This window comes from Martes martes (assembly GCF_963455335.1).
Source record: "Martes martes genome assembly, chromosome: 11".
Taxonomy (NCBI): Eukaryota; Metazoa; Chordata; class Mammalia; order Carnivora; family Mustelidae; genus Martes; species Martes martes.
In genome coordinates this window covers 38,371,814-38,397,986 of record NC_137899.1, presented here as the reverse complement: position 1 = coordinate 38,397,986, position 26,173 = coordinate 38,371,814, and the positions used below count along the sequence as shown (strand labels likewise).

Here is a 26,173-nt window from a genome sequence, read left to right as displayed (position 1 = left end):
TGCATCGTCTTAAACTTTGTTAATATAGGAATGACAATTATCTTTATGTTTTTCCCATCTCATTTATTTAGTTTTTAAATTCTTCAACAATAGTATGTCATTTTATTTATATAGATTTTGTTTTTTTAAATCTTTCAATGTTTTGTGAATGGTATCCTTTTTACATTATATTTTATAACCGACATATAGGATTTGTGTATTTATATCTTATATCCATCATCATCTAAATTATTATATCTTAATAATATTTTTGCTGTCATAAATTTTATTTACCCAAATAAGGCCAATGTGTATAGGGCAGAAACTCTTAGAAATACAAGGAGATTCTGGGAGAAGGAAAACAAAAATTCAGTTCTCTTCCAGAGTTTGGCAAAGCATAGAAAAACTATGAAAAAGAAGTAAAAACTAGAGCCCAGAACTGGATGCTCTTTTTAGCGAATGTAGTAAGTACCGTCTTTCTGGGGCATGACTGAGAATCGAATTTTGCCTGGTTATCTTCTAGCAGTGATTGCCTTAAAATTGTCAATTTGGTGTTTGTTAAAACCCAGTTGTTATGTGAGCGATATTGTTTTGGGTATTTACAGACGTAGCCTTGGATAAAATTGGGTCCATGCAGCCTGGAACGATCCATATTATGAACTATGTTACAGGATATGATTTTCCGATGTCAGTGAGTTCAGGGAGGTGATGGCATCAGAGCTAGGCTTTGTAGGATAAGTAGAATTTCCAAATATGGAGAGGAGAAGGAAGAGCTTCCCAGATGAGAACAATGCCAACTAAAGCATGGAGGCAGGAGCTGGAGGGTATATTTATATCATTGAGTGGTGCTCAGACCTAGCCAAGGGTTAGTGTTACCTGAAGAACTTTTTTTTTTTTTTTAAGATTTTATTTATTTATTTATTTGTCAGAGAGAGAGTGAGCACAGGCAGACAGAGTGGCAGGCAGAGGCAGAGGGAGAAGCAGGCTCCCCGCTGAGCAAGGAGCCCGATGCAGGACTCGATCCCAGCACGCTGGGATCATGACCTGAGCTGAAGGCAGCCGCTCAACCGACTGAACCACCCAGGCGTCCCGCCTGAAGAACTTTTTAAACAAAAAAGAAGAGAGAGAGAAAAGAAATAGAAAAGTAAAGGAAGAACTCCAGGCCCCCGACCATGGAGATCTAATTCAGTGAGGGAGAGATAAGGCCAAGACACATGTTTGTCTGTTCGTTCTGTCTTTATTTCTTTTTTCTTTCTTTCTTTCTTTCTTTCTTTCTTTCTTTCTTTCTAGATTGATTTATTTATTTTAGAGAGAGAAAGCAAGAACAGGGAGAGGGAGAGAATCTCAAGTAGGCTCCCTACTGAGCGGGGAGCCCAACACGGGGCTCAATCCCATGACCCTGAGATCATTACCTGAGCCAAAATCAAGAGTCAGTTGCTTAACCGACTGATCCACCCAAGCGCCCCTAGACACATATTTTTCTACAATCCCGGTGGATGATTCTGATGCAGAGTCAGAGTGGACACCCAGTGCTGTGGTCTGATATGTAACAAGGCTGGAAGGGTTATGGAGATACTGCGGGATATGCTTTTGGAAAGATCTACTGGAGCCAGTGGTAACTGAGTGAAACTGTTTGGTTATTTGGTTTTTGTTTGCTTCTTTTTTTACATTTCTGTTAACATCACCACCATTCCTCTATTAGATATCAACCAGATATCCATTACACAAAATTTGACCTCTTGTGTGAATTCAAAACAAAACCTACTAAATGAGATGCAGAGGAGGAACCAGTCAAGAATCTTCTTTCAGTTAGATATTGCTGTATAATCTCCCCCAAACTTAAAAAATAGTCACTTTATTATCGTTTATAATCCTGTGAGTTGACTGGACTCAGCTGGGCCCTTTTGTTCCTTGTGACATTGGCAGGGGTGGGCAGGCCACAGTCCTCTGGGGGATCAGTCCAACTTGAATGTCCAAGATGGCTCACTTGCATGGCTTTCAGCTGAGAATTAGCTGGAGCTCTCCTCTGGAACATCTTTGTGGGCTTCTCACCGCATGATATTTGGATTCCAGAGGAAGTGTCTCAAAAGCAAGCATTCAAAAGCAAGACTGTGTGGCACCTAGCTGGCTCAGTCGGTGGAGCATGCGGCTCTTGGTCTCGGGGTTGTGAGTTCAAGCCCCACACTGGGTGTAGAGAGTACTTAAAAATAAAATCTTAAAGAAGAAGAAGACCCAGACTACTAGGCTTCTTCTGACCTAGTTTTGGTGGTCTCAGATACATTCTGTTAGTTTAGTCAACCAACTCACTAAGACCAACTCATTTTCAACAGAAGGTGACTTAAATTCTCTCTCTCTCTTCTTTTTTTTTTTAAACACGACTTTTAAAATTTATTTATTTGAGAGAGAGAGCAGGAGGGAGAGAGAGAAAGGGAATCTGAAGCGGACTCCGCGCTGAGCACAGAGCCCGACCTGGGGTTCAGTCTCACGACCATGAGATTATGATCTGAGCCGAAACCAAGAACCTAGCTTTTCCCCCAGCTGAGCCCCCAAGGCACCCCAGCCTCCGTCTCTTGCTGGGAGGAGTAGCGTGTGTCTATAAGGAAGGAAGGAAACAGATGGCAATCATGTTCTGGAGAATTGCGACTGCGATCTGAATGCACCAAGTACTACAGTGTCAAAATACATAAAGGAGAATTGTAGGAAATTTCGATAGATGTCCACAAAAGTGCAATTAGACCAAATAGTAAGTAAGGATAAAGGGAATCTGAATAATATAAAATGCTTATATAGTAGATTTATGTATTGAATTCCTTGTGTGGCAGCAAAGAATATTCCTTTATTTCAGCCATCTGTAGAATCTCTGCGCCCCCCAAAAGAGAAGCACTTGAACCCCTTTTAGGGGTTCTGGTCTGTTTCCCGACCTCTCAGCCTTGCAGTTAGAGCCACAGCGGTGGACACTACTTTTGTATTAAGTGAGGTTCTTCCTATTGAAGAATCCTGTCCTCTGGATGACTTTCTTACACATTGGTGTAGACAACTGAGTTACACATTCTCTCTTAAGTTCTTGGTTTCTTAATTTGTTTTCTGGAAAGAGTGGCATTGAAGGGGGCTTTATTTTGATTCCCCACAGTCTCATGATAAGAGTAGTTTTGACTTGTCCTGGGTGTTCTTTGTACTTCAAGGTCAACACCCAGCAATCACTGGAATCCTCTGCTGATTTCCCAATAATGCTGACGTAGGAACTGAGCTGGAATCCTTGCCGACACCTGTTCTCCGTGTATTGTTTTTTTAAGCCCCTTCAGAAAAAAAATAACAGTGTTAAGATCCGTGGGTTTTGTGTTTTTTTAAGTCTTTGCTTTGCTTCCTGAAACTCGGTTGTTTGACCATCCTCGTAAGAAACAGAGTCTTGAGCTGGGAACCCAGGTTGTGGGGATGACGTCATTTCCTGGCCTGTCAGCAATGAATCTGAGTTACTTACTGCTTCTATCTCATTGTCCCCATATGATGCCAGGCACCCTTGCTGAGCTGGCATTAAACCGGCTGAGATGAGAAGTTGAAGCAACCAGCCGTCTCCCTCAGTAACACTCCAATCCATTTGCCTTTGCAGGTCGTCACGCTGTGGTACAGAGCTCCAGAAGTCCTGCTTCAGTCCAGCTACGCCACCCCTGTGGACCTCTGGAGTGTTGGCTGCATATTTGCAGAAATGTTTCGTAGAAAGTAAGAAATGCCTTTCGTTTTATTCTGTCTTCCTTGGAAAGACTTTTTGGGTCTTCGATAATTTAAGTGTCAGCATAGCATTTCTGTTGCAAGTAAGGTCATGATATATACAGATACACAGATATTCCAATCCCCCTGCTTTGGGCTGCCACGTCCAAGCCTGTCCTGGAAATGCTTTCTCAGTCCTGAACAGTGTAGTTTTGTAGGACTCTAGCTTCCAGCTCTTGGAAACTCTGTTTGGAAAGAAACATGCCATTGTTCTTACAACTTATTTTTGTTGCTGATGATAGTATCTAGAAATATCCTCAAGGTGGACCTTGTCCACAGAAGAAGGACCAGGGCTATTACGTATATGGAAATTTTGATGGTGAGAAGAGTAGCTTACACAGAATGTTCAGGATGAAAAGGACAAGGCGAGGAAGATGTGAGCACTACTTCAGAATACTGAAAATGCTGTCGGAATGAGGAGAGATTAGACATATTCAGGCACAACAGAGTAAAACCGGGACCAGGGATAGAGAAATGACAGAAGTAAAGGTTTTTGCTCAGATGTGGGAAAAATCTAACATTGGACAGTTATCTGAAGAGAAGATAGGGGTTCGTGAAAATAGTGCGTTCTCATTGGGTGTCCCAAGAAGAAACCGGACTACCACACATGGGAGGTGTCTCAGTGGCATTAATAGGGTGGGTGGGGGGCTAGAGGACCTCCAGAAACCTCTGACTCTGAGAGCCTGTGATTCATTTGTTTGATTTTCAGGTCACAAGAAATAGGCAAACAATATAATAAAGATCTGCCCGGAAAATAATCCATACATGAGTACTAAATTCAGCAAATCAAAAATGAAGCAGACAATCTAATCGTAATCTATTAGCTCCTTGTTTTCTATTTCTGTTTCCATGGGAAATGTGAGCTGGAAGGCTGAGTATATTCCTGTTGTACATGTTACATTCAAAATGTTAGTTACTTGGTAGCTCACAAGGAACAGAAGTGGTCGGCCATTCCTTGCCTGTCTGTCTGTGCTTTGTTTTAACCAAATGAAGTTTGGCACATGTCATAAATTTTGGGACCTATTTTTAGAAGTCAGCATTTTCGTAAATGCAGTTCACAGGAGAGGGTCATGCCCAAGAAATCAGAGTACATAGATGTTTGATGCTGGCCTACTTTGTGCCAAGTACAGTACCAAACCTCTTCGCTTCTGTTACTTTTCATGCCTCCCCGTGGAAGATAACAGAGATGCAGGGACAGATTTATTTGTCCAACATCCAGCAGCTAAAAAGGAGCAGGGGTATTGCCCCAAATGAAGCTTGTGCGTTTTAATCCAGTGTTGTTTCTGTACCAAGCAGGGAGGGAAAAAATAATGTTGATTTCAGCTTTAGTGTTTGCCAGACAGGCTGAATAAGTGGTTTGGAGCATCCCTAAAGACCTTGGTAGAAATCAAATTCCCACCTCCCCCGGCCCACCCACCTAATCAGAACTTCTTGGGCTGGAGCTCAGCAACCTGTGTTTGAACAAGCCCTTAAGGTGACGCTAATTCACCCTCCAGGGCAAGAACCACTGGGTTGGATGACAGGATCACCAGGGATGAGCAGATTTCGAATGTGCAACTCCAGACCTCTCCCTTAGAGATTCTGATTCATTACTGGGATGGGGCCAGGCATTCTTGTTTTTAAAAAGCACGTCATGTAATTCTTTTCATCAGACAAGTGTAGAAAACATGAGGTTATAGGATTATGGTCAGGGGTGCCTGGGCGGCTCAGTCAGTTAAGCGTCCGACTCTTGATTTGGACTCAGGTCATGACTTCAAGCTCCGCGTCCGGCTCCCCCCTTGGCTGGGAGTCTGCTTTTCCCTCTCTCCGTGCTCCCCCCCACCTGCCTGCTCGAGGGCATGCACCCGAGTGTGCTCTCTCTCTCAAATAAGTAAATAAGTAAAACCTTTAAAAAAAAATTAAGGATTATGGTCAGAACAGGAAATAAGCAGGGTGGAAGTCAGAGGACAGTCATTCTAGTTCATCCCATAAATAAGTTCATTTAGCTGAGAGCTGATGAGAGAAATGTCTATTAGAATTACATTTATATGTCTAGAATTGTCCTCAGATACAAAGATTGAGCCCTTCTTTTGTAATGGGAGGAGAGTGGTCCGTTATTTTTCAATTGGATAAGACTTGAATACAGCCACTCTTGATGAGAAAACCATTATTTTCCTGAAAGATGTTAAAAATAAAATTTAAGATATGTAATATTAAGCATTCACTAGTAGGCAATTTGCGGTATTTCTAAGTATAGCTGGTCACTACTTACAGAACAATTACAACCTGAGTTTTCATTTTATAGCATTAAAACATTTTCCCACTGAAGTGGCCCCGTCTAGCTTGCAGAGTTCTATATAACCTGGAATCTATATGAAATGTTATTTGTGCTAATCCATCAAAACCTGTTTTTCCATATGACATTTTTTCTATGGGAAAATTCATTCTCTGTTCCAATCCAGGATGACAGGGTTACCCTTCCCTTCACCCCAACACCAGAAGGGGGAACTTAATGTTGAAGGTTCAGAGAAGGGCTCCTTTCATGATGGCAGCAACAGCTGGCTTCAGTTTGCTTAGAAAGGGAGATGGTGGGTAGAGACCCACTGGCTCTTTAGTTGTGCACAAAAGAAAGCTGTCCTCTCTCTTGGAGCCTTGTGTAGAGGTAGTAAATTGAGAATTAATTGGCTAAACGTGGAAGCAGTATCAGAATCCAGGCCCATATGCCTTTATGGCTGAAGGAGAGTGAATCCAGACCTACCACACATAGTTCCTGGGCTGGGTGCCCTCTCTCTTAGGTAGTTCCTGCTGGTTTGGCTTTGACCTTGAATCTGGCCGTGGGATCTGACCCTTGTTCCTGCTCTGTTCATGTTTGGTATTTCTTACGATTACACCAAGATATCTGAATGTGCATGCTTCTTACTCATGCCAGATGAGTACTGGGGGTCCAACCACCAGCTTAACCTGACTCTAGCTTGACTCCTGAGTCAGTGCTGACACACCTATTACATTGTCCAGTGGAGAATTTGCAAGCCAGAGATTCTGAATGCAGTCTCCCTCGTTACCTTAGGCTATAAGCCTAAATCAGAGAATCATGGCATGTGTCCACTCTGGGTTCCCACCTGTTACTATGGCAGTTTTCCCACCTGTTGTCATCTTTCTTAATACCTTCATGGTTTTTGCTATATTCTTAAAATAACTATACTTACATAATGTTTTACCCTAAACAATTCACTTTTTTTAATTGACGTGTAATTGACATACAATAATATGTTAGTTTCAGGTGTACAATCTAGTGATTGAACATTCATGTGTATTACAAATCAGTCACCACTTAAATCTAGCTACTCTTTGTCACCATTCAAACTTGTTATATATTACTAACTACAGCCATACCTCATTTTATTGTGCTTTGCAGATACTGCATTTTTTTACAAATTAAGGTTTGTGGCAATCCTGACTCAAGCAAGTCTGTCCGCAACATTTTTCCAACAGCATTTGCTTATGACTTCGTGTGTCTGTCACACTTTGGTAATTCTTGCAATATTTCAGACTTGTTCATTATTATGTTTGTTATGGTGATCTATGACCAGTGATTATAACTCACTAAAAACTCACGATGGTCAGCATTTTTTAGCAATAAAGTATTTTTAATTAAGGTATATACATTGGGGTTTTTTTAAAGACATAATGCTATTACACACTTAAGGGACAACAGCGTATGTAAAAACATGATTTTTATATGCCCTAGGAAACCAAAAAAATTCATTTGATTCACTTTATTGATACTCACTTTATTAGAGTGGTCTAGAAACAAACCCACAATACCTTAGATTTGGCTGTATTTCATTTATTTCTGCTCTCATCTTTATTATTATCTTCCTTCCACTAACTTTAGACTTTGTTCTTTTTCTGTTCCTTTAGGGGTAAGGGTAGATGCTTGCTTCTTGTGGTAGACCTGTCTCACTCTAAAATTCTGTCATAGAACTGCTTTTGCTGTGTCTTTTAGATTTTGGACTGTTGTGTTTACCTTTCATTTGTCTCAAGGCATATTTTGATTTCCTCTTCGATTTTTTTCATTGACCTGTGGTTTGTTCAGTAGCTTGTTTAGCTTCCATGTGTTTGTGTTTCTTCCAGTTTTCTTCTTGTGATTGATTTATAGTTTCATACCATTGGGGTTTGAAAGATGTTTTTATATGCTTTTAATCCTTAAATTTATTAAGACTTGGTTTGTGGCTTAACATGTGATCTATCCTGGAAAATGTTCTGTGTGGACTTGAAAAGAATGTGTACTCTGCTGCGTTGGGATGTTATATCCTATAAATATCTGTGAAGTTCATCTGGTCTAATGGGTCATTTAGGCCAATGTTTCCTTACTGATATTTCTGTCTAAATGATCTATCCATTGGTGTAAGTGGAGTGTTAAAGTCCCCTGCTGTTACTGTATTACTATCAGTTTCTCCCTTTATGTTTGCTAATATTTGCTTTATATGTTTAGGAGCCCCATGTTGGGTGCATAGATATTTATCTTCTTGTTGGATTGATCCCTTTATGAATATATAATGTTTTTGTCTCTTATTAAACTTTGCTTTTTTAAAAAGATTTTATTTATTTATTTATTTATGGGGGGGGCAGAAGTAGGGGGAGGGGCAGAGGTGGGAGAGAAGCAGGCTTCCCATGGAACAGGGAGCCTGATGCAGGGCTCCATCCCAGGATCAGAGATTATGACCTGAGCCAAAGAAGGCAAACGTTTAACTGACTGAGCTACCCAGGTGCCCCTGTAGTCTTTGTTTTAAAATCTGTTTTGTGTGATGTGAATATTGCTACTTTAGCTTTCTTTTCATTTCCATTTGCACGGAATATCTTTTTCCATCCCTTCATTTTCAGTGTGTGTATGTCTTTAGATCTGAAGTGAGTCTCTTGTAGGCAACATATAGATAGGTCTTGGTTTTTTTATCCATTCAACCACTCTGTGTCTTTTGATTGGAGCATTTAGTCCATTTATTTTTAAAGTAAATTGTTGATAGATATGTACTTATTGCCATTTTGTTGATTGTTTTCTGGTTGTTTTTATAGTTCTGGTTCCTTCTTTTGTTCTCTTCCCTTGTGACTTGGTGACTTTCCTTGATGTTATGTTTATATTTCTTTCTCCTTATGTTTTGCATATCTATCAGAGCTATTTGGTCTGTGGTTACCATGAGGTTCATATACAAGATCCTATTCTATATATTATAGGAGTCTATTTTAAGTTGACAGTTGTTGAGGTTCAAGCACATTCTAAAAGCACTACGTTTTTAATCCCTCCCATCCATGTTTTATGTTTTTGACATTATATTCTACATATTATTTTTTGTATTCCTTGCCTGATTATTTATAGCTCTAGATGATTTTACTACGTAGCCATTTTCTTTTCCACTTAAAGAAATCTCTTTAACATTTCTTGTAAGGCCAGTTTGGTGTTGATAAACTCCTTTAGCTTTTGCTTATCTGCAAAACTCTTTATCTCTCCTTCTATACTGAATAATAATCTTGCTGGGTAGAATAGTCTTGGTTGTAAATATTTCCCTTTAGCACTCTCAATATATCCTGCCACTCTCTTCTGGCCTATAAAGTTTCTGCTGAAAAATCAGCTCATGGTCTTATGGGGGTTCCCATGTCCATAACTAGTTGTTTCTCTCTTGTTGCTTTTAAGATTCTCTCTTTAACTGTTGACACATTGAATATAATGTGTCTTGGTGTGGATCTCTTTGAGTTCCTCTTATTTGGGGCTCTCTGTGTGCTTCCTGGAGATGGATGTCTTTTTCTTCATCAGGTTAGGGAAGTTTTTAGCCATTATTTTTTTCAAATAGGTTTTTTGTCCTTTTCTGTCTCTTTTCTTTTTCTAGGAGCCCCATAATATGAATGTTAGTATACTTAATGGTGCCCCAGAAGTCCCTTAAACTATCTTGATTTTTTTCATTCCTTTTTCTTTTTGCTATTCCAATTGGGTAATTTCCACTTACCTTGTCGTTATCACTGATTGATTCTTCTGTATCCTCAAATCTGCTGTTGATTCCCTCTGATGTATTTTTCATTTTGGTTATTGTATTCTTCAGCCCCATTTGGTTCCTTTTTATATTTTCTAGACAATTTACTTTTTTTAAGTCTCATCCAAAGCAAAAATATATAAAATCACAGATTTGATGAGCCCGTTATTTGTCTAGTACACACTCAAATAAATATATAACAATTAAAATTCTTGAGAAACTTAGTCCATGTTCAAGCCCTAAAATCATCTTTCTCACATACCACCAGTGGTAAATGTCACGTGCTGGAAACCTTGTTAACAGGTGTTTCATTTAGTCTACAAATAACTGCGTGGCCACTATATGCAAGACCCATTTCCAGAGAGAGAAATTAAATCCTAGTGGGGAAGAGAGGCATTGCATGCACAATTTAGTTGATTAACCTCAGCCAGGGTAAGTCCTGTGAAGAAGCAAAGGGTTTTGTGAATAGGTATAAGGAGAATACTGTTTCCAGAGAGGGAAAGAGGTTTCTCAGTGGAAGGCCAGAAGTCAGTATTAACCTTCCTTAGAGGTCACATCCTAGTTGGCTATGTAAAATCGTTAAGGAATGATCATTTCTGCATTAGTTAAGGCTCACCATTCTCCATAACCTGGGGAGAAAAATAAGAAACAAAGGGAGGTGACACTTGTCTGTCATATAACAGACCCAGGGCCAGGCCCTTCACATGTGTTACCTCAGTAAACCCACATTCTGAGGACTATCCTCCAGAGTTTCCAGATGACGAACGAAAGTCTTCGGCAAGGAGAGTAGATAACTTGACCATAGGCACACGGCTCTTAAATACCAGAGCCAAATTTGAACTCAGGTTTGCCGGGCTCTGTATGCTTTGATTTTTTTCCCCCCTCTGTCATATTTCTGCTCTTGCTGTTGTTTTATCTACTAGGTCATATTTTTATCTGGAAGATTTTCTGCGTTACTGCAGTGTGGCAGCCATGACATTTTAGAAAGGTCAAGAAGCAAACCATATGCTTAATAGTTTTGATTTCCAGTTTTTCCTATATTAAAAAGGTTGACTGATGCTCTGTGATATTAAGTGTTGCCAGGGAGTTTGAATACTCTCTGTCTCTATTATCTGGATTTAGTGATAGCCACCAATGACTTACAGCAGCAGCTACGAAATGAGTAAGAGTCATAGTCTTTTATCTTCGTCCATTAGCTCTTTGCCTATGGGTGGCCCATCTGAACTCCACGTTGAGTTACATTTTAATACCAAAAAACACTTGTCAGGTTAAGGATGACATGTGATGGGATAGGAGGGAGGGATGGAAGGATAGAGGGGTGGGTAGGATAGATGGGTTTTAACTTCATAGCAAATTAAGTTCACAGTTGCTAGCTATCCAGGTTATCTTGTGCTCCTGCTCGGACTTCTTGTTAGTGATTTGAAAATGATGGGGTTTTCCAGGTTATAGCAAACTCATAAAAAGAAAATGCACATTTAAAAATTAAAACATGCTAATTCTTTGAAAAAAAAAAAACAACTAATTCTCAAACTAGTTCTTTGAATATGGAGATTGTGGTAAGCAGATAGTAATTCTTAGAAGTTCTGAGTTGCCTGCTCTACTGATCCCTAGCTAAGAAATGCCAAATGCCGCCAGGAACAATCTAATAAATACGGTCACTGTTGGAAGGAAACAAACAAGGCTTCATGGTTATATTATCCCATGTATGGTGGCCTCTCTCGGCTTGTCGTCATTGATTTCTATGAATTAAACACCCAGTAGCTGAGAAACTGACAGTGAAACTGTCCTTTGTGGCTGAATGGTCTGTGAACAAATGTCTTTAAAATGTCACTGAGTGTCTTGCCAATTTTCCCGTTGGTTATTCTGTTGGTGTTTCCCCTTCTTTGAGTGCTCTCTAAAATGACATCAGTAAAATGAGGTCCTTAACAGACTGACCTGAACACCAAGGCACCCAGGCCCTAGCCTGTGAGTGGAAACCTGTCACCTCAGGTTAGGTCAGAACACGTGTATGGAAACCAGGGCACTTCGCTGGGCCTTGAGATTTCTTATCTCTTCTTGGATGCTTTCCTAGGCCTTTTTTTTTTTTTCTTTAAAGAACCAACCAGGGACGCCTGGGTGGCTCAGTGGGTTAAAGCCTCTGCCTTCAGCTCAGGTCATGATCTCAGGGTCCTGGGATCGAGCCCTGCATCGGGCTCTCTGCTACGCAGGGAGCCTGCTTCCCTCTCTCTCTCTCTGCCTGCCTCTCTGACTACTTGTGATCTCTGTCAAATAAATAAATAAAATCTTACAAAAAAAAACAAACAAACAAACAAATAGGAGTAGCTTCAAAGAAGCATTTTCTTGAGTAAGGAAATACCCAAGATGGTACTTAGGAAAAGAACTGATCTTGGTTGAATAATGCATGAGGGTAGTTCTAAGAATGAATGAGTGCTTTTTAAGGTAAACGATGTTGATTCTCTTATCCTTTCTTTTTTTTAATATTTTAAAAGATTTTATTTATTTATTTACTTATTTGTCAGAGAGAGAGAGAGAAGCAAGGGGAGCCACAGGTAAAGGAAGAAGCAGGCTCCCCACCAAGCAAGGAGCCCCATGTGGGAGCTGATCCCTAGGACCCTGAGATCCTGACCCCAACAGAAGGCTTATGCTTAACCAACTGAGCCACACAGGCGTCCCATTATTTCTCTTACTCTTTTTTTTTTAAGATTTTATTTATTTATTTGAGAGAGAGAGAGATCACAAGTAGGCAGAGAGGCAGGCATAGAGACAGGGGGAAGCAGGCTCCCCACTGAGCCGAGAGCCGATGTGGTGCCCGATCCCAGGACCCTGGGATCATCACCTGAGTCAAAGGCAGAGGCTTTAACCCACTGAGCCACCCAGGTGCCCCTCTCTTATTCTTAATACGTATCTTACTTTAACACAAATTTGAAAAATAATTTGTTTTTGTGATGTGTACTGAGAAGCCGGCGTCAGGCGTGGCCCTTGCCTGTCAGGGCAGCTCTGCGGGACTCCAGCATCCCAACCCAGGGCCACTCCAGTCTAGCACCCTGGGGCTGCCTGTTTGTGGTCTTCTCTACAAACTAGATTTTATCTTAATAGGACCCTTCCTGCCAATTCTGCCATCATGTTCTTCCCTCCAGCTACCCAAGTCATCGCTTCCTTTTTACTGACAGTTACTGGTCTGTGACTTCTCCCCATGGTCTTATCCCTATTCTGAGCAACCTGCTTCCCCCTCTCTGGCTCCCCCAACTTCTGTTAGTCCTTTCCACTCTGTCCTTTGGAATCTCTGTTCTGAGCCACAGGTTGCCCCCCTTCACTGAACTTTTCCTCGAAGTCTCCATCAGGCCCTTTTCTGTCAATGCTCTATTCCCCTGAGAAGATAACTGGGATTTTCTTGGCCATCTGGTGCTGAGGGCACTGTTCTGCCAAAGCCTCCCGGCTCCTTTTTGCCATCCTCTCCCACTTCTGTCTCCCCTGTCTTCATTACATCGCCTGTCACATAGAGAACCAGTGATTTTGGTTATTTGTTTTTTGGGTTTTTTTTTTTTTTTTTGAAACATAGAGCTTTTGTGTAAGCATAGCCACTTTCTTAAAGCTACTCCAGAGTAAGAAGAACTGTTGTTGATGGAAGTGCTTTGCACGGAGGAGGAAATAGCAGATTGGGGGTCCTGACTGGCTTCGCTGCATCATTCACCTTACCGTCTCCCTATCCCCTAGCCTGTGCTGAAGCATTTGGGACCTTCTGATGGACTTGTGTCCTCTGCTCACTCCTCAGGGGCTCTCACTGCACCTTAGGGTTCATCGTTTCGCAAGTGTTTCACTGTTAAAAATAAAGCTCCACTCACAGGCAGAAGTAAGGGCGACAAGAGCCCGCAAGCTTTTTGACACTTGCCATCTGAGTTCCTGTCCTCTCCTCTGGATCCTCTCTCCCTTGATCTCAGACCTGGCCCTATGCATAGTTCCTTCTCCTTCTATCCCCACAGTCCTTAAGCCCAGTCTGTTCTCATTCTCCCAACCCAGCATTCAGCCACATCTCCACTTGATTGAGTTGAGTGAAGCTATCCAAAGTGAGTTCCTCTGTGCCTTCGTTCTGCTCAGAAATCTCTCCTTATCTCACCCTCTCTCTTCCTTCTCTCCACTTTCTTTTTTTTTTTTTTTTTAAGATTTATTTATTATAGAGAGAGAGAGAGCACAAGGGGAGGGAGGGCAAGAGAGAGAATCCAGACTCAAGACCCTGAGATGGTGACCTGAACCGAAATCAAGAGTTGGGTGCTTGACAGACCGAACCACCCAGGGACCCCCTTTCTCTCCCCTTTCTCTCCCCTTTCTCTCCTTTTCAAAGAAGGCTGCCTTCTCCCCCTTACAAGACAAGTCCTTTGACTTGTGTTCTTGATGCACCTGCTTCTGGACTCCCCCACCATGCGTTACCGCCTTCTGATTTGCCATTTCAGAATCTCCCTGTCCACTGGCTTTCATGACTCCAGCCTAGAAAAGACCTCACTCCCCCTTTTATGCCCTCAGTCTTTCTCCTTCCCTTCATGACCAAACTTCTAAAAAGAACAGGGTCTCTACACACAGCCTCCACTTCTTCACCATGTGCCATTCCTTAAATCCTTCCATTGATAAAAATGACCGATAATATTTACCAGGCACTTGCTGTGAGCTATGTTGAGTGCTTTAAAATACATAATTTCGGGGCACCTGGGTGGCTCAGCTGTTAAGCATCTGCCTTCAGCTCAGGTCATGATCCTGGGGTCCTGGGATTGAGCCCCACATAAGGCTCTCTGCTCAGCAGGAAGTCTGCTTCTCCCTCTTCCACTCCCCCTGCTTCTGTTCCTTCTCCCTTGCTGTGTCTCTCTCTGTTAAGAAAATAAATAAAATTTTAAAATTATATATATATATGGATATATATATAATTTCACTTAAATCTCAGAATAACCTTAAGAGATACGGTTGTCCCCAACTTTACAGGTAAGAAAACTGAGGTCTGAAAAGGTTAAGTAGTACAGAGTACCACAGCTAATGAGTGATGAGGAGAGGCTCTGAACACAGGCGTATTTGACCGCGCCATCCTCCTGGCACTCCATCTGCTGCCTTCTGAGCAGATAAGGACCATTTCTCCGTTCTCCTCTTGCTCAGTGTCTTCGGTATCTGAATCTCGTGACCACCGGTTCCATTACACCCTCCCTGCCCTTGCTGTCGGTGAAGAGCACACTGCCGTTATCTCTGTTACCGGCTCTTCTTCTTTCTCTCCCAAACCTAGACGTTCCCAAAGACTTTCTGTCTAGATCAGATGCACATGGGTTTCAGTTCTCTGAGGGAATGACACTCCACCAACCGTCTCACAGACACCTCACCTTCATCAGACCCCCAAACCAGCAATTCCTCTCACCATCTCTTTCCCCGTTAATGGAACCCACATCCCCCCAGTTACCCAGCTAGGTCCCTAAAGTCATTTGGGATCCTCCTCATCCTTCTCATATATCCAAGTCCTATAGACCCTGTCTCCATAGGATCCCTCAGACCTGGACTTCTGTCGCCTCAGTTTGGTCCTTAACAGCCTACAGTGGTAACGCAGCAGCCTGCTTTCCTGCCTCCTGCCTATTCGTGGATTTAGCATAAGTTCATCTTCCTATTGTCACCCCTTTGCAAAAACTTGTGAAAGCTGGTGTAGGATCCTTGGCTCTCAGGACCTTTTAAAGAAGCCCCACCTCTCTTCCGGCCTCAGCATATATTCCGCTCTAAGATGTAACTGTATGTTCATGAAAATGACCTACCTTTGGACCCCAAAATTGGCCTCAGGGGGTTTTCTCCCGTAGAACCCACACGCTTCTCTTGACCTGGGGGCCCACCTGCCCTCTTTTTCTAGAGCTGCACCTTGAAGCTGGTTCCTCAGAGAGAGACCTGCCGCCCTCCCCCACACCTCCGTAGCCCCTCAGCATTCCGGCTGCCCCTGTCTTGTGGCGCTTTCCTCGGCCACTTCCTGTGCACGCAGGTTGCCCACCCTGGGGGCAGGAACCATGTGATGCAGCACAGTGTTCTTTCTTAGCAACCTGCTGCTTCGCTCTGTTTCAGCCCTGCCTCCCCGCCAGCTCTGTGACTGAAGGCAAGTCATCAACCTGGAGCTTCATGTCTTTATCCAGAAAAGGGAGAGGCCAGGTTAAGATAGCACATCCATGGCCTTCAGATCTCCCGCACCTGGAGAGTTCGGGAGTTACCATCCTTTCTTGCTCCCACACTCAGTTTCATTCAAAGCGGCTTGGTTTCCTCTTTTTTATATATCGGGCTGCTGAGATTTGTAAGAGTTTTAACACACACCAGTGGATACTGTCCAAGATTCATTCTAACTCTGGTATTGTTTGCTTCTGGTAGAGGCATGATTTGGTGATTTCTGGAACTCTCCCCCACGTCTAATACAACTAACGCTTGTCGACAGACAGAGGTTGTTACATATCCTTGTATATGGTCCTGAACACTTGACATGCATTATTCAGTTTAAATCTCCCCAAGTGACTTGTCCCAGGATCCCACATCTGCTCCTTGGCAGAGCGTGAACTCAGAGCTATAAGAGGTATATATAATAGGTACTAGCTATAACACAACTCAGACCTGTAACAGGTACCCTGAACTGTAATAAGCAACACTAAAAATTAGAGAGGCATCGAGATCATAGAGAGTAGCATTATAACAGTCAGGGTGTGTGTGGTGTGTGTTCATTCACGCCTGCCTCTCCACCCTGCTTTTCCCTTTTATAAACATTTAAATATGTAGATATTCCATCCAAGAAGGTCTAAAGCAGCTCTGTCCAATAGAAATATAACATGAGGGCACCCGGGTGGCTCAGTTGGTTAAGTGACTGCCTTTGGCTCAGGTGATGATCCTGGAGTCTCAGGATCGAGTCCCACATCAGACTCCCTACTGGGCAGGGAGTCTACTTCTCCCACTGACATCTCTCCTCTCATGCTCTCTCTTTTATTCTCTTTTTCAAATAAATAAATAAGTAATCTTTCAAATAAAAAGAAAGAAAGAAAGAAATATAACATGAGCCACAGTGTAACTTAGAATTTTCTAGTAGCCCCCTTTAAAAAGGTGACAAAAACAGGTAAAAAATTAGGTTTAATCATATATTTTTTTAATACAATGTATCCAAAATATTACTTCAACCTGTAATGAATATTTAAAAATGTGAATGAGATATTTACATTCTTCATAATCAGTCTTCAGAGCCCCTGTGTGTTTGCACTTAACAACCCATGTCAGTTCAGACTCGCCAAATTCAAATGCTCAGTAGCCTCGTGGACGGGACTAGACTGCACAAGTCTAAACCATCAAACAGAAGGAAAAGAAAGAAAAACCAGACTGCTGTTTATTGGAAAGGGGAGGAAAAGTGAGTCAGCGCCCATCTATCCGAGGCTTGCTGGACCTCAGTGAGGTTCCTTATTCTCTCTCCTACATCTTTTCTAGTTTAGCAGAGGCTATAACAGTTGGGGTCCTTGTATGTAGAACTGAGAGAGTTGGTGTAGAGCAGCTGCTTGGCCTTTGTCCCCGAATTGGTGGCACTTGAACACCAACCTTCAAGAGGGTTTGTCAGACCCCCAGATCCTCCCCACCGGGTCCTCTTCTAAAATTGCTTGCCCCTGGAGCCTCGACCGCTCTGTGATCTCTCCACGTGCCACTTTCGGAATTGAAGATTGCTAAGGGCAGGAACAAATGAGATTTAGACACCAATTAGCTTTTTTTTTTTTTTTTTTTTTTTTTGTAAGGAAAAACTTTTGACCACAAGGTAGAAGAGTAGAAGAGTAGAAGGTAGAAGGTAGAAGAGTCTGGTTGCGAAAAAATGCCAAATGCCAAATGGCACAGAAGTATAAAAGTGAATATTATCTTTTCTGTACTCTCATCCAAAATCCACTTCCCAAAGATAACCCTCTGGCTATACTTCCAGATCTTCCAGATTTCCAATTTATTGCAAATTCAAAAGTGTGTGTTTGTGTTTATAAATAAATATATACATATTTACACATGCACATCTGTAAATTTATCTCACAGAAATGGGCTTACTCTATATACCATACCTGTACATTGCCTTATTTGCTTTCTTTTATTATAATGTATTATGTCAGTTAAAGAGATCTAATTCATGGTTAAACTGCTGAATAATTGTCAGTTCATTTATTTCATAATTTCCCATTGATGGACATTTAGGTGTTATTCGGTTTTGGTCTTATTGCAAACAATTCTTCATTAAAATCCTTGTGCTTGTTTTGTGGAACATTCGTCTAAGTATTTCTATATGGTGAATTCCAGAAGCAAAATTATAGGGTCGGATAACATGCATATTTTAAATTCTGCCAGTTAAACCAAACTGCTCTCCAAAGAGCTTCCATTAAACTCTGTTTTAAGTTTAAAGTGAGAGATAGGATTGAGGTTCTCAAAGATTAAGAAACATTGTCAAGAGTGAAACAGGACAGGGGCACCTACATGGCTCAGTCAATTAAGCGTCTGCCTTCAGCTCAGGTCAGGATCCCAGGGTCCTGGGATCGAGCCCTGCATCAGGCTCCCTGCTCAGTGGGGAGTCTGCAGCTCTCTCTCCCTCTGCCCCACACCGCTCCCCCCCCCACCCCCGTGCTTGTGTGTACGGCTTTGTCTCTCTCTCTCAAATAAATCAATAAAATCTTTAAAAAAAAAAAAAAAAGAAAGAAAGAAAAAGTAAAACAAGACAAGGACTCATGTAAGCCCTGGCTATCTCCTCCATCTGTATTTAAAAATAATATCAAGAGGGAAATGTAAGTGAATATGGTAATTTTATAAAAGCTGTGTTAAGCTTGGTTTGAAGCATAAGAGACCTCCTTCAACTGTAAAATTCACTGTGGGTTTCCTTTTTATCAGTTGTGTAGTGATAGGGAAGGAATCAACCTCCTTTTGTCAGTTAAAAAAAAAAAAATTATCTTAAAATTCAAGCCCCAAGCAGTTTTTCAGACTTTTTTTTTTTTTTCCAGTGCACAGAGAGCATGAAGGTTATTCTGCAGAGCTCCAGAGTGCCTGGGCTTAGAGAATAATGTGTCCTGAGCTGTGATCTTCCTTCCAGGCAGGACTTGGAACATAGCCCTGTCTTCACCTTGCCCCTCCTTCTTAGTCTTCTTCTCCAGACCTCAGGCATCTTTGCTTCAGATTTTGCCTTCTGGGTCTACTCATTGGGTCTGTTTCGGAAGCACTTGCATTCACTCTCACAGTCTGCATCCTACCTTGGTCATAAAGGCTCAGGTCTTCCTGGTCACATCTTTGAACCATTGCTTTGAATGAAAATACTTGGTTTGAGACAAGAAGCCATCCCCTTTTTATTATAAAACATCAGCAGAGAAAATAGCTATTTTTTACAGTGAAAGACAATGCATACCAGTCTAATCTGATCAGTCCATGGCAAACTTGTCTTCGTTGTCCCCTGGCTCCCATGAACAGGAGGTACCTCCCAGCCCTGCAAAATGGAAAGTACTGGGCCTGTGCAGAATTACTTTAGCTGGAGTTTGGACCTCTGATCTGAGTGCGGCTGGCCCTGGTAATTTCTTTGAAGTATAATGTTTACATTCAGTGCTTTATAATGTTCATTCAAATTTACTAGACAGGACAATAGACACCATTATGAAGAAGATAAGGTATTTGAGATAAATATAAATTCAGAAGATTTTATTGTATACCTGGATAGTTTTCCACAGAATAGTATTAAGGCACCAGATTACAACAAATGTAAGATGTGACAAATGATTCCATTTTGTCTTAGTCCTAAAAAGATAGGGTGTAGTGACAATCTGTCAGTAACTCCATGTGGCCCAGTGTTGTGGGGTGGTCTGGTCTGTCTGATACCCATGCTCCATTGTTTCGCACTGGGCTTCTGCCTCCCATCTGGCCTTCTCCTGGTGACTGGAGGAGCTCGTTGTCTGATAAGACCCAGCATTTGGCTTCGCTGAGAAGCACTGGACGTTTTTCCTTATAAAAATTTAAGAAGTGTCTTAGTTTTTCTTCATTCTCTCCTTTCACCCTTTCGTCTTTTGTCTCCCTTCAGACTTCTCTCCTCTTCTGCCCCCCTCCCTTTCTTCCACTCTCCCTGAGTCACTCCGGCTTCCCTTCTCCCCAGTTTAACCACGGGAGACAGAGGGCATTTAACATGGCCTACCTCGTAATATATGGTAGTACTGAGTTTCTGGTTTATTGTTCCAGTTTTGCTGGCTAAGTTGAATTTTCAGAGATTAGAATCTATTCCTGGATATTCCTAAGAGCTGCTTGGGGGGTGTACCGATGTGTACACATGTGTGTCGTATATGTGCCTGTGTACTTTTATAGAAGCAGGAAGCTGGTTTATTATTTCTGGGTCTTGTTTTCTTACGACATGTCACAAAATCTTAATATGTGAAAGAACGGTGGGACAGAGAGAGCTGTAGACACGTGGGCTACATTTATTTGCTAATTCAAGTATTGCAAAGCACAATTCAGAGTGGCAGGTTTTCATCAGAAATAAGATTTTACTATGAGCTGAATTGGATACTACTAGCTCTTCTATCACTGGCACAGTTCGAGTTCGCTGGACATTCTCAATCCGTGACTTGGGAGAAGATCCAAAACCTTGGAAGTCAGGCATCCAGAGGCTGCCAAATGTGTTTGCGCTATGTTGCCCAACCATTTAATAATCATATGACATGCTAATATTTTGATACTTGGAAATAACTTGGAAGCCAGTTGTTGTGTGTTTTGCTGGTCAGTCATATATTGAATTCTACAGGTATCAGCATGCAGTAAAGTTAATTTGAAAGGCACTCAGTTTAGCAGTATATGGTCCTGATCAAAAATGGAAGTGAACTGAATATGTGGACATTTTGAACTTTTTTCTCTAAACTGGTACCTCTTTTTAAAGATTGCGTACTAACAGCTTCTTGTATTGCGTCCGTAAGCCCTCAGTGAGAAGTCATTAAACATGTTAGGAGCTTTTGGTTTAAAATGATACCTGCTGCCCCTCTCTCAGTTCCTACTAAAAAGACAAACCCTCCAACACCAGAATTCAAACTGGCCATGAAATTATTTGGAAAAATTCTCATTTAGCCGGAACTAGATCTAAAACCCATTTGGTGACTCAGTGTTGTTCATGGGCACTTAAAAATAGATCTTTATCCCCCCCTCCCTCCTTCCCTTGTTTCAGAAACACAAAGTTGACTCCAGTTCAAAAAATGGTCAGTCTATTCCCAAGCACTGTTCCTGTTGAGATCTCCACAGTGTCTTGCCTCCCCTCTCCTATCAGCATTATATCTGTTTCATATGAGTACATATTCCACAAAAACAGGTGCAAAAAGGAAGCAAGGGAGCTAAGAAGAATGGGATATTCAGGAGGTAGACCTGTGAGAGCAATATTAGATGAAACATGGTAGCTGTTAAAATTGATCTAAGAGCTACTCAAAGAGTATTTCCGTGTTTACAAAATGAGTTTAAAGTAATATCTACATTTTGTTGACTGCAACTTGTCCAGGTTGATCGTCCCTCTCAGAATGAGAACACCAACTAAAAGAACACAATCCTTGCGGCTTTTCAAAAAAATACTGCTGATCAAGGCAAGTAACATTATCCAGAGCCCAAGAAACAGATATAAAACTGAAAAGGATTAGTAAAATCAGAAGAAAATTTCTAAAAATTAGTAGACTAACTCAAAAGAACACTAGAAGACATGCTCCTGAAACAGAAACAAAGGCCCCAAGCACTGAGCATTCTGAAATGTAAATTGAGATAGGAAGGGAGGTTGATGCTATGTGCGGTTGTAAGGAAACCCCCTACACGGGTGTAATTAAAATCTGGTTGGAGGGAGGGGCATCCTAGTAGCTCAGTCAGTTAATCGTCCCACTCTTGGTTTCTAGCCGGTCATGATCTCAAGGTTGTGGTATCAAGCCCCAAGTTGGGCTCCATGCTGAGGGTGAAGTCTGCTTAGGAGTCTCCTGCTGCTTCTCCCTCTGCCCCTCCCCCACACACACACTGCTTGCGCTCTCAAAAAAAAAACAAAAGAAAGAAAAGAAAAGCTGGTCGGAAGGAGTAAAAAGTAGGATTAATACTACAGGACACAGAATCATTGATTTAAAGAACAGTATTGAGACATTCTCACACAATGCTTAGAAAAAGAACAAGAAGTTTGCAGTGGTGAGAAAATGACAAATAGGAAGGATAAAGAATGGAAACATGGCTTAAGAAATTGATGACTTTGAAATGCAGTAATTAGAAACATAATTACAGAAACACATTCCCAAAGAGAGACAAGATTTGAGTATGTGGATTAAAAGATCTTGGGACGCCTGGGTGGCTCAGTTGGTTGGGCAGCTGCCTTCGGCTAGGGTCATGATCCCAGCATCCTGGGATAGAGTCCCACATGGGGCTCCTTGTGCAGCAGTGAGCCTGCTTCTCCCTCTGCCTCTGCCTGCCACTCTGTCTGCCTGTGCTCACTCTCTCTGACAAATAAATAAATAAAATCTTTTTTAAAAATGAATAAATAAATAAAAGATCTCACAGCATTTGGGGGGAAATCATTGAAAAAGAGAGCGTAGTAATTGGGGTGCTCAGGGCTGTGAGCACAGAAAATTCAGTTTGGATGGACTAAAGAATAAGGAATTTGCTAGCTCACATGAACAGTGATTCCAGAGATAAGCAAGCTTCAGGGTTGGCTTAATCCAGAAACTACAGCTCCATTTCTCTAAGATTCCCTTGGCTATGTCTTGGCATCTCGGAAGACTCTCTTCCCTCATGGCAAAGTGGTTACAGCGGTTCCAGGTGTCACATCTGCAACACCAGGACACTAGGACAAAGAACACATTCTTCTTTACCTGGGCTCCCAAGACAGGTGCCAAAATTCGTCCTTAGGACTGCTTCTGGTATATGCCTACACTTGAACCAGGGATTGAGACCAGAGACATGATTCTGTTGACCACATAGGTGGTGGTCTGAAGAACATCAAGTTCTCTCACAAGGTAAAAGGGAAAAATGGATACTGGGGAGGCAACCCATAGAATCTGCCACACGGAACACGTCTGGCAAATGGTTGAACTTCACGGAGAAAGAGAAAAGCCTACAAGGAACAAACACATTTATTTGAAAGCTATATGAAAAAGTAGGGAAATCAGGCTGGCCTCAGATACTTCTCTTTTATTTATCTAAAAGGCACAAAATAATAAAGAAACATCTTTAGCTTTGGGGCGGTAGGGAGTCTGTGCTCAAGACCTTTGTACTCAGGTGAGTTGTCTTAAACAGATGAAGGCAACAGAAAAGTACCTGTGTGCAAGGATGCAGTTAATTGTTTGTTTGTTTGTTTGTTGAATACAATTTGGGCAAACTTGAGCTAACTGAAAGAGGTATCAAAATTAGCACATCAAGAAATGGGAGGCCACAGTATGAAAGGACTGGTGACATTCCCTGAGGAGCTGTGTAGATCCAACACCCTGCCCTTCACACATTCTGAGGAGAACTGTGACTTCAGCAGACCTCACCTGTTTGTACTGGCCATACTAATGACCCTATAGGAATGTGGTTGGGTTAGTGTATTTTTCACAACAGGATCTGGATGAAGCTTAAAAGCAAATAATTTCATTATGAATTAATAGTCCTTATTAGGAGACGAGCCCTGTAATTGGACTTCAGAAATTCCCCTGAAAAAGCTTCAGGCAGAGTGTACCATCAGATTTAAAAGTCTAATTAAATATGACTAAAATTATGTTTCATTTTAGCCCATCTATAACTAGAAAGAAATGGTCTCTAAAGACCTTTAAAAAAGAAGAGTAGGTCAAAGTGAAAAACTAAAGATGAAATAGAAACGGAGATGAATGGGATAAGAAACAATTATAAAGACGTAAAATGGTGTAGCCAAATTACAGTCCCCTGAGGAGACACAGAGAGCTGAACTGACACTTAAGAAAATTGCTGAAATGATACAAAAGGCAGACTGGGTTAAATTTCCAGGTGGGTGATTTTTTCCTTCTGATATCATAATTTCTGGCATCTTCTCATTCTTCCTAAACACTGACTTTTTCTATTTAAAGATTATCTACATTAATATAAAAAGTGGAATCCATCAAAATGGTCAGCTTTGGTGGAATTGCTTAATAAAATAATAGTGTATCAGTATAACTTACAAGGAGTATAATGGGAGTCACATTGTTGGATATCTTAGGGTTGTTAGTATTACTGTATCACATACCCATTGCTAAAATATTGGCATCTGTCCATACCCATTGGTACAGAAGCCACTACCCAGAGTATTCTAGCTTCCTAAATGCCCTTGCCACTCTTCCAAGATCCCCAAGGCCTCCATAGGATCCAAATAAAGGGTCACTGTCTGGCATGCCACGGTTGGTCCAGATTCCTCCTCCTCCCCTTCCATATTAATCCTTTTTGTTGTTGTTGTTTGTTTGTTTTTTACTATTATATCAGTTTGTGGAGATGTGCTCTTAGGAATATGCATTTGCAGCAATCCCTATATTCTCTTTAAGTCCCTGGAAGTTATCCTTTGCTTCTGGCAGTCATTTCTTCCCGCTACCATTTGAACAACTACTGATCTCGGGCAATTCATTATGCAGTTTATGTCAGAGACCTTCCACCCATCCCAAACTGGCTGTTGATCTTTACCCCATTTCTGGCACCTAAAGGTTTCTGGAAACAGTGAAACTTGGAATTTAGCATGAAGCTGTGAAATTCTTCCTTTGTTTCATTTGTTTTTTGAATCAGGGGCAGCATTATCATTCACCACTGTTAGCAATCTTGGTGCAGAAATAGTCACCAAAAGTTGTACCTGCAGTGGTCCATAAATATGTCTACACCCTAATCCCTATGCATTTGGCAGATGCAATTAAGGTTATGAACCTAAAAATAGGGAGATTATTCTGGATTATCTGGGTGGGCCTCATCAAATCACAGGAGCCCTTTCTCAGGCTAGAGGTAAGAGATGGGGCAAAAGGGGAAGTCAGAGAGATTCCAAGCATGAGAAGGATTGAGCCCAGTGTTGCTGCCTCTGCGATGTAGAGGCCACATTAAGAACCAGAGTGAGGTCTCCAGGAGCTAAGAGTGACCTCTACTAGACAGTCGGCAAAAAAGCAGGAACCTCAGTACATCAATCATATGGAACTGAATTCAGCCAATTCCCTGAATGAGACAGGAAGCCAAGTCCTCCCAGAAGCTTCTGAATGGATTATAGCCAGGCAAACACCTCAGTTTCAGCTTTGTAAGACTAGTAACAGAACCAGCTATCTGAGCCAAGCCATCCCTAAACATTTGATCTACAGAACTCAGTGATGAATCGTGGGTGTTGTTTTAAGCCACGGAAGTTATGGCAATAGAAATATTAATTAATTATATTAATTAACATTAAGTGATATAATAAATTTTCTAATTAATTAATTAGAAATATTAAGTAGCAATAGAAAATTAACAAACACACCAGCATATAAAAGAATAGCAGCACAACAACAATAAAGCCAGTGGAATAAACAATAAACGTAGAGTTCTACAGGCTACTTACCTAAGGCTTTGACCCAGCTGGAAGTTACGATGAATTACAGTGTGATATGAATTGCACTTGTAATATGGAAGTTTGCAGATATGTGCTGTAATTCCAAATGTAGTTGAGCATATGGATTGACCCTCTGGAGCCAGGCAGCCTGGGTTGAAGTCTCTGTTATTTCACTTACCAGCTGTGTAGCCTTGGGCCAGTTACTTAACCTCCCTGTGCCTCAGTTTCCTTTTCTGTGGAAATGGATAATAAGAGAACCTCTCTCCTAATTTATTGTGAGAATTTGTAAATGTAAATGTAAAGTGTTCAGAATAGTACGTAGCATACTGATAGGCCGCAATAAATGTTAGCTATCATTATGATTGTTACACTTTGCTGAAAAATATAAATATTCCTGAAATTGGGGGTTTCTGACTTCTTGGACCCAAGAAACAAAAGATCCCCAGGATCCCCTCAAGGAGAGATGACCCTACCCATCCTGTATTAGCTACCCAAACCAGGAAATCTTTTCTGTCCTTGTCCACTGTTACTTTCCAGTTCAAATTAGTAAGGTTTTATAGATAATTTGCCATTATAGTGCATTACTTACCATAAAAATCTTTATTTTTTTAACACCTTTAAAGGACATCTCTCTCTCTGCTCTTTTGAAAAATACTGTTTCATAAGATGTGATATATAAGGCATGCTGTGAAATGGTAGGCTAATACTAAAATAATAGGATAAATTCCAGGGTAAACATAAGCTTCCTTACTCGGGACTCCTCAGAGCTCTTAATGTAGATATTAGGATTTCCAGGATATATAGTGCAAGGCTCTTCAAACATATTTTATCACAGAACTTTCTTTTCAATATATGCCTATTAAAATTTCCTAGAAGTGTTCTGCACCGCCATTTGCGAGAAAACTGCTCT

At 41.4% G+C, this 26,173-nt stretch overlaps 1 protein-coding gene across 4 annotated transcripts in view; it reads left to right on the top strand.

Moving 5' to 3' along the window:
* CDK6 (cyclin dependent kinase 6) overlaps positions 1–26,173 on the top strand; it is a 233,625-nt gene that overhangs the window by 165,705 nt on the left and 41,747 nt on the right. For all 4 annotated transcript variants that reach the window (XM_080818081.1, XM_080818083.1, XM_080818082.1 and 1 more), the window contains exon 5: positions 3,587–3,696. In XM_080818081.1, the coding sequence (XP_080674207.1) occupies positions 3,587–3,696 (110 nt within the window). The remainder of the gene's footprint in view (positions 1–3,586; positions 3,697–26,173) is intronic.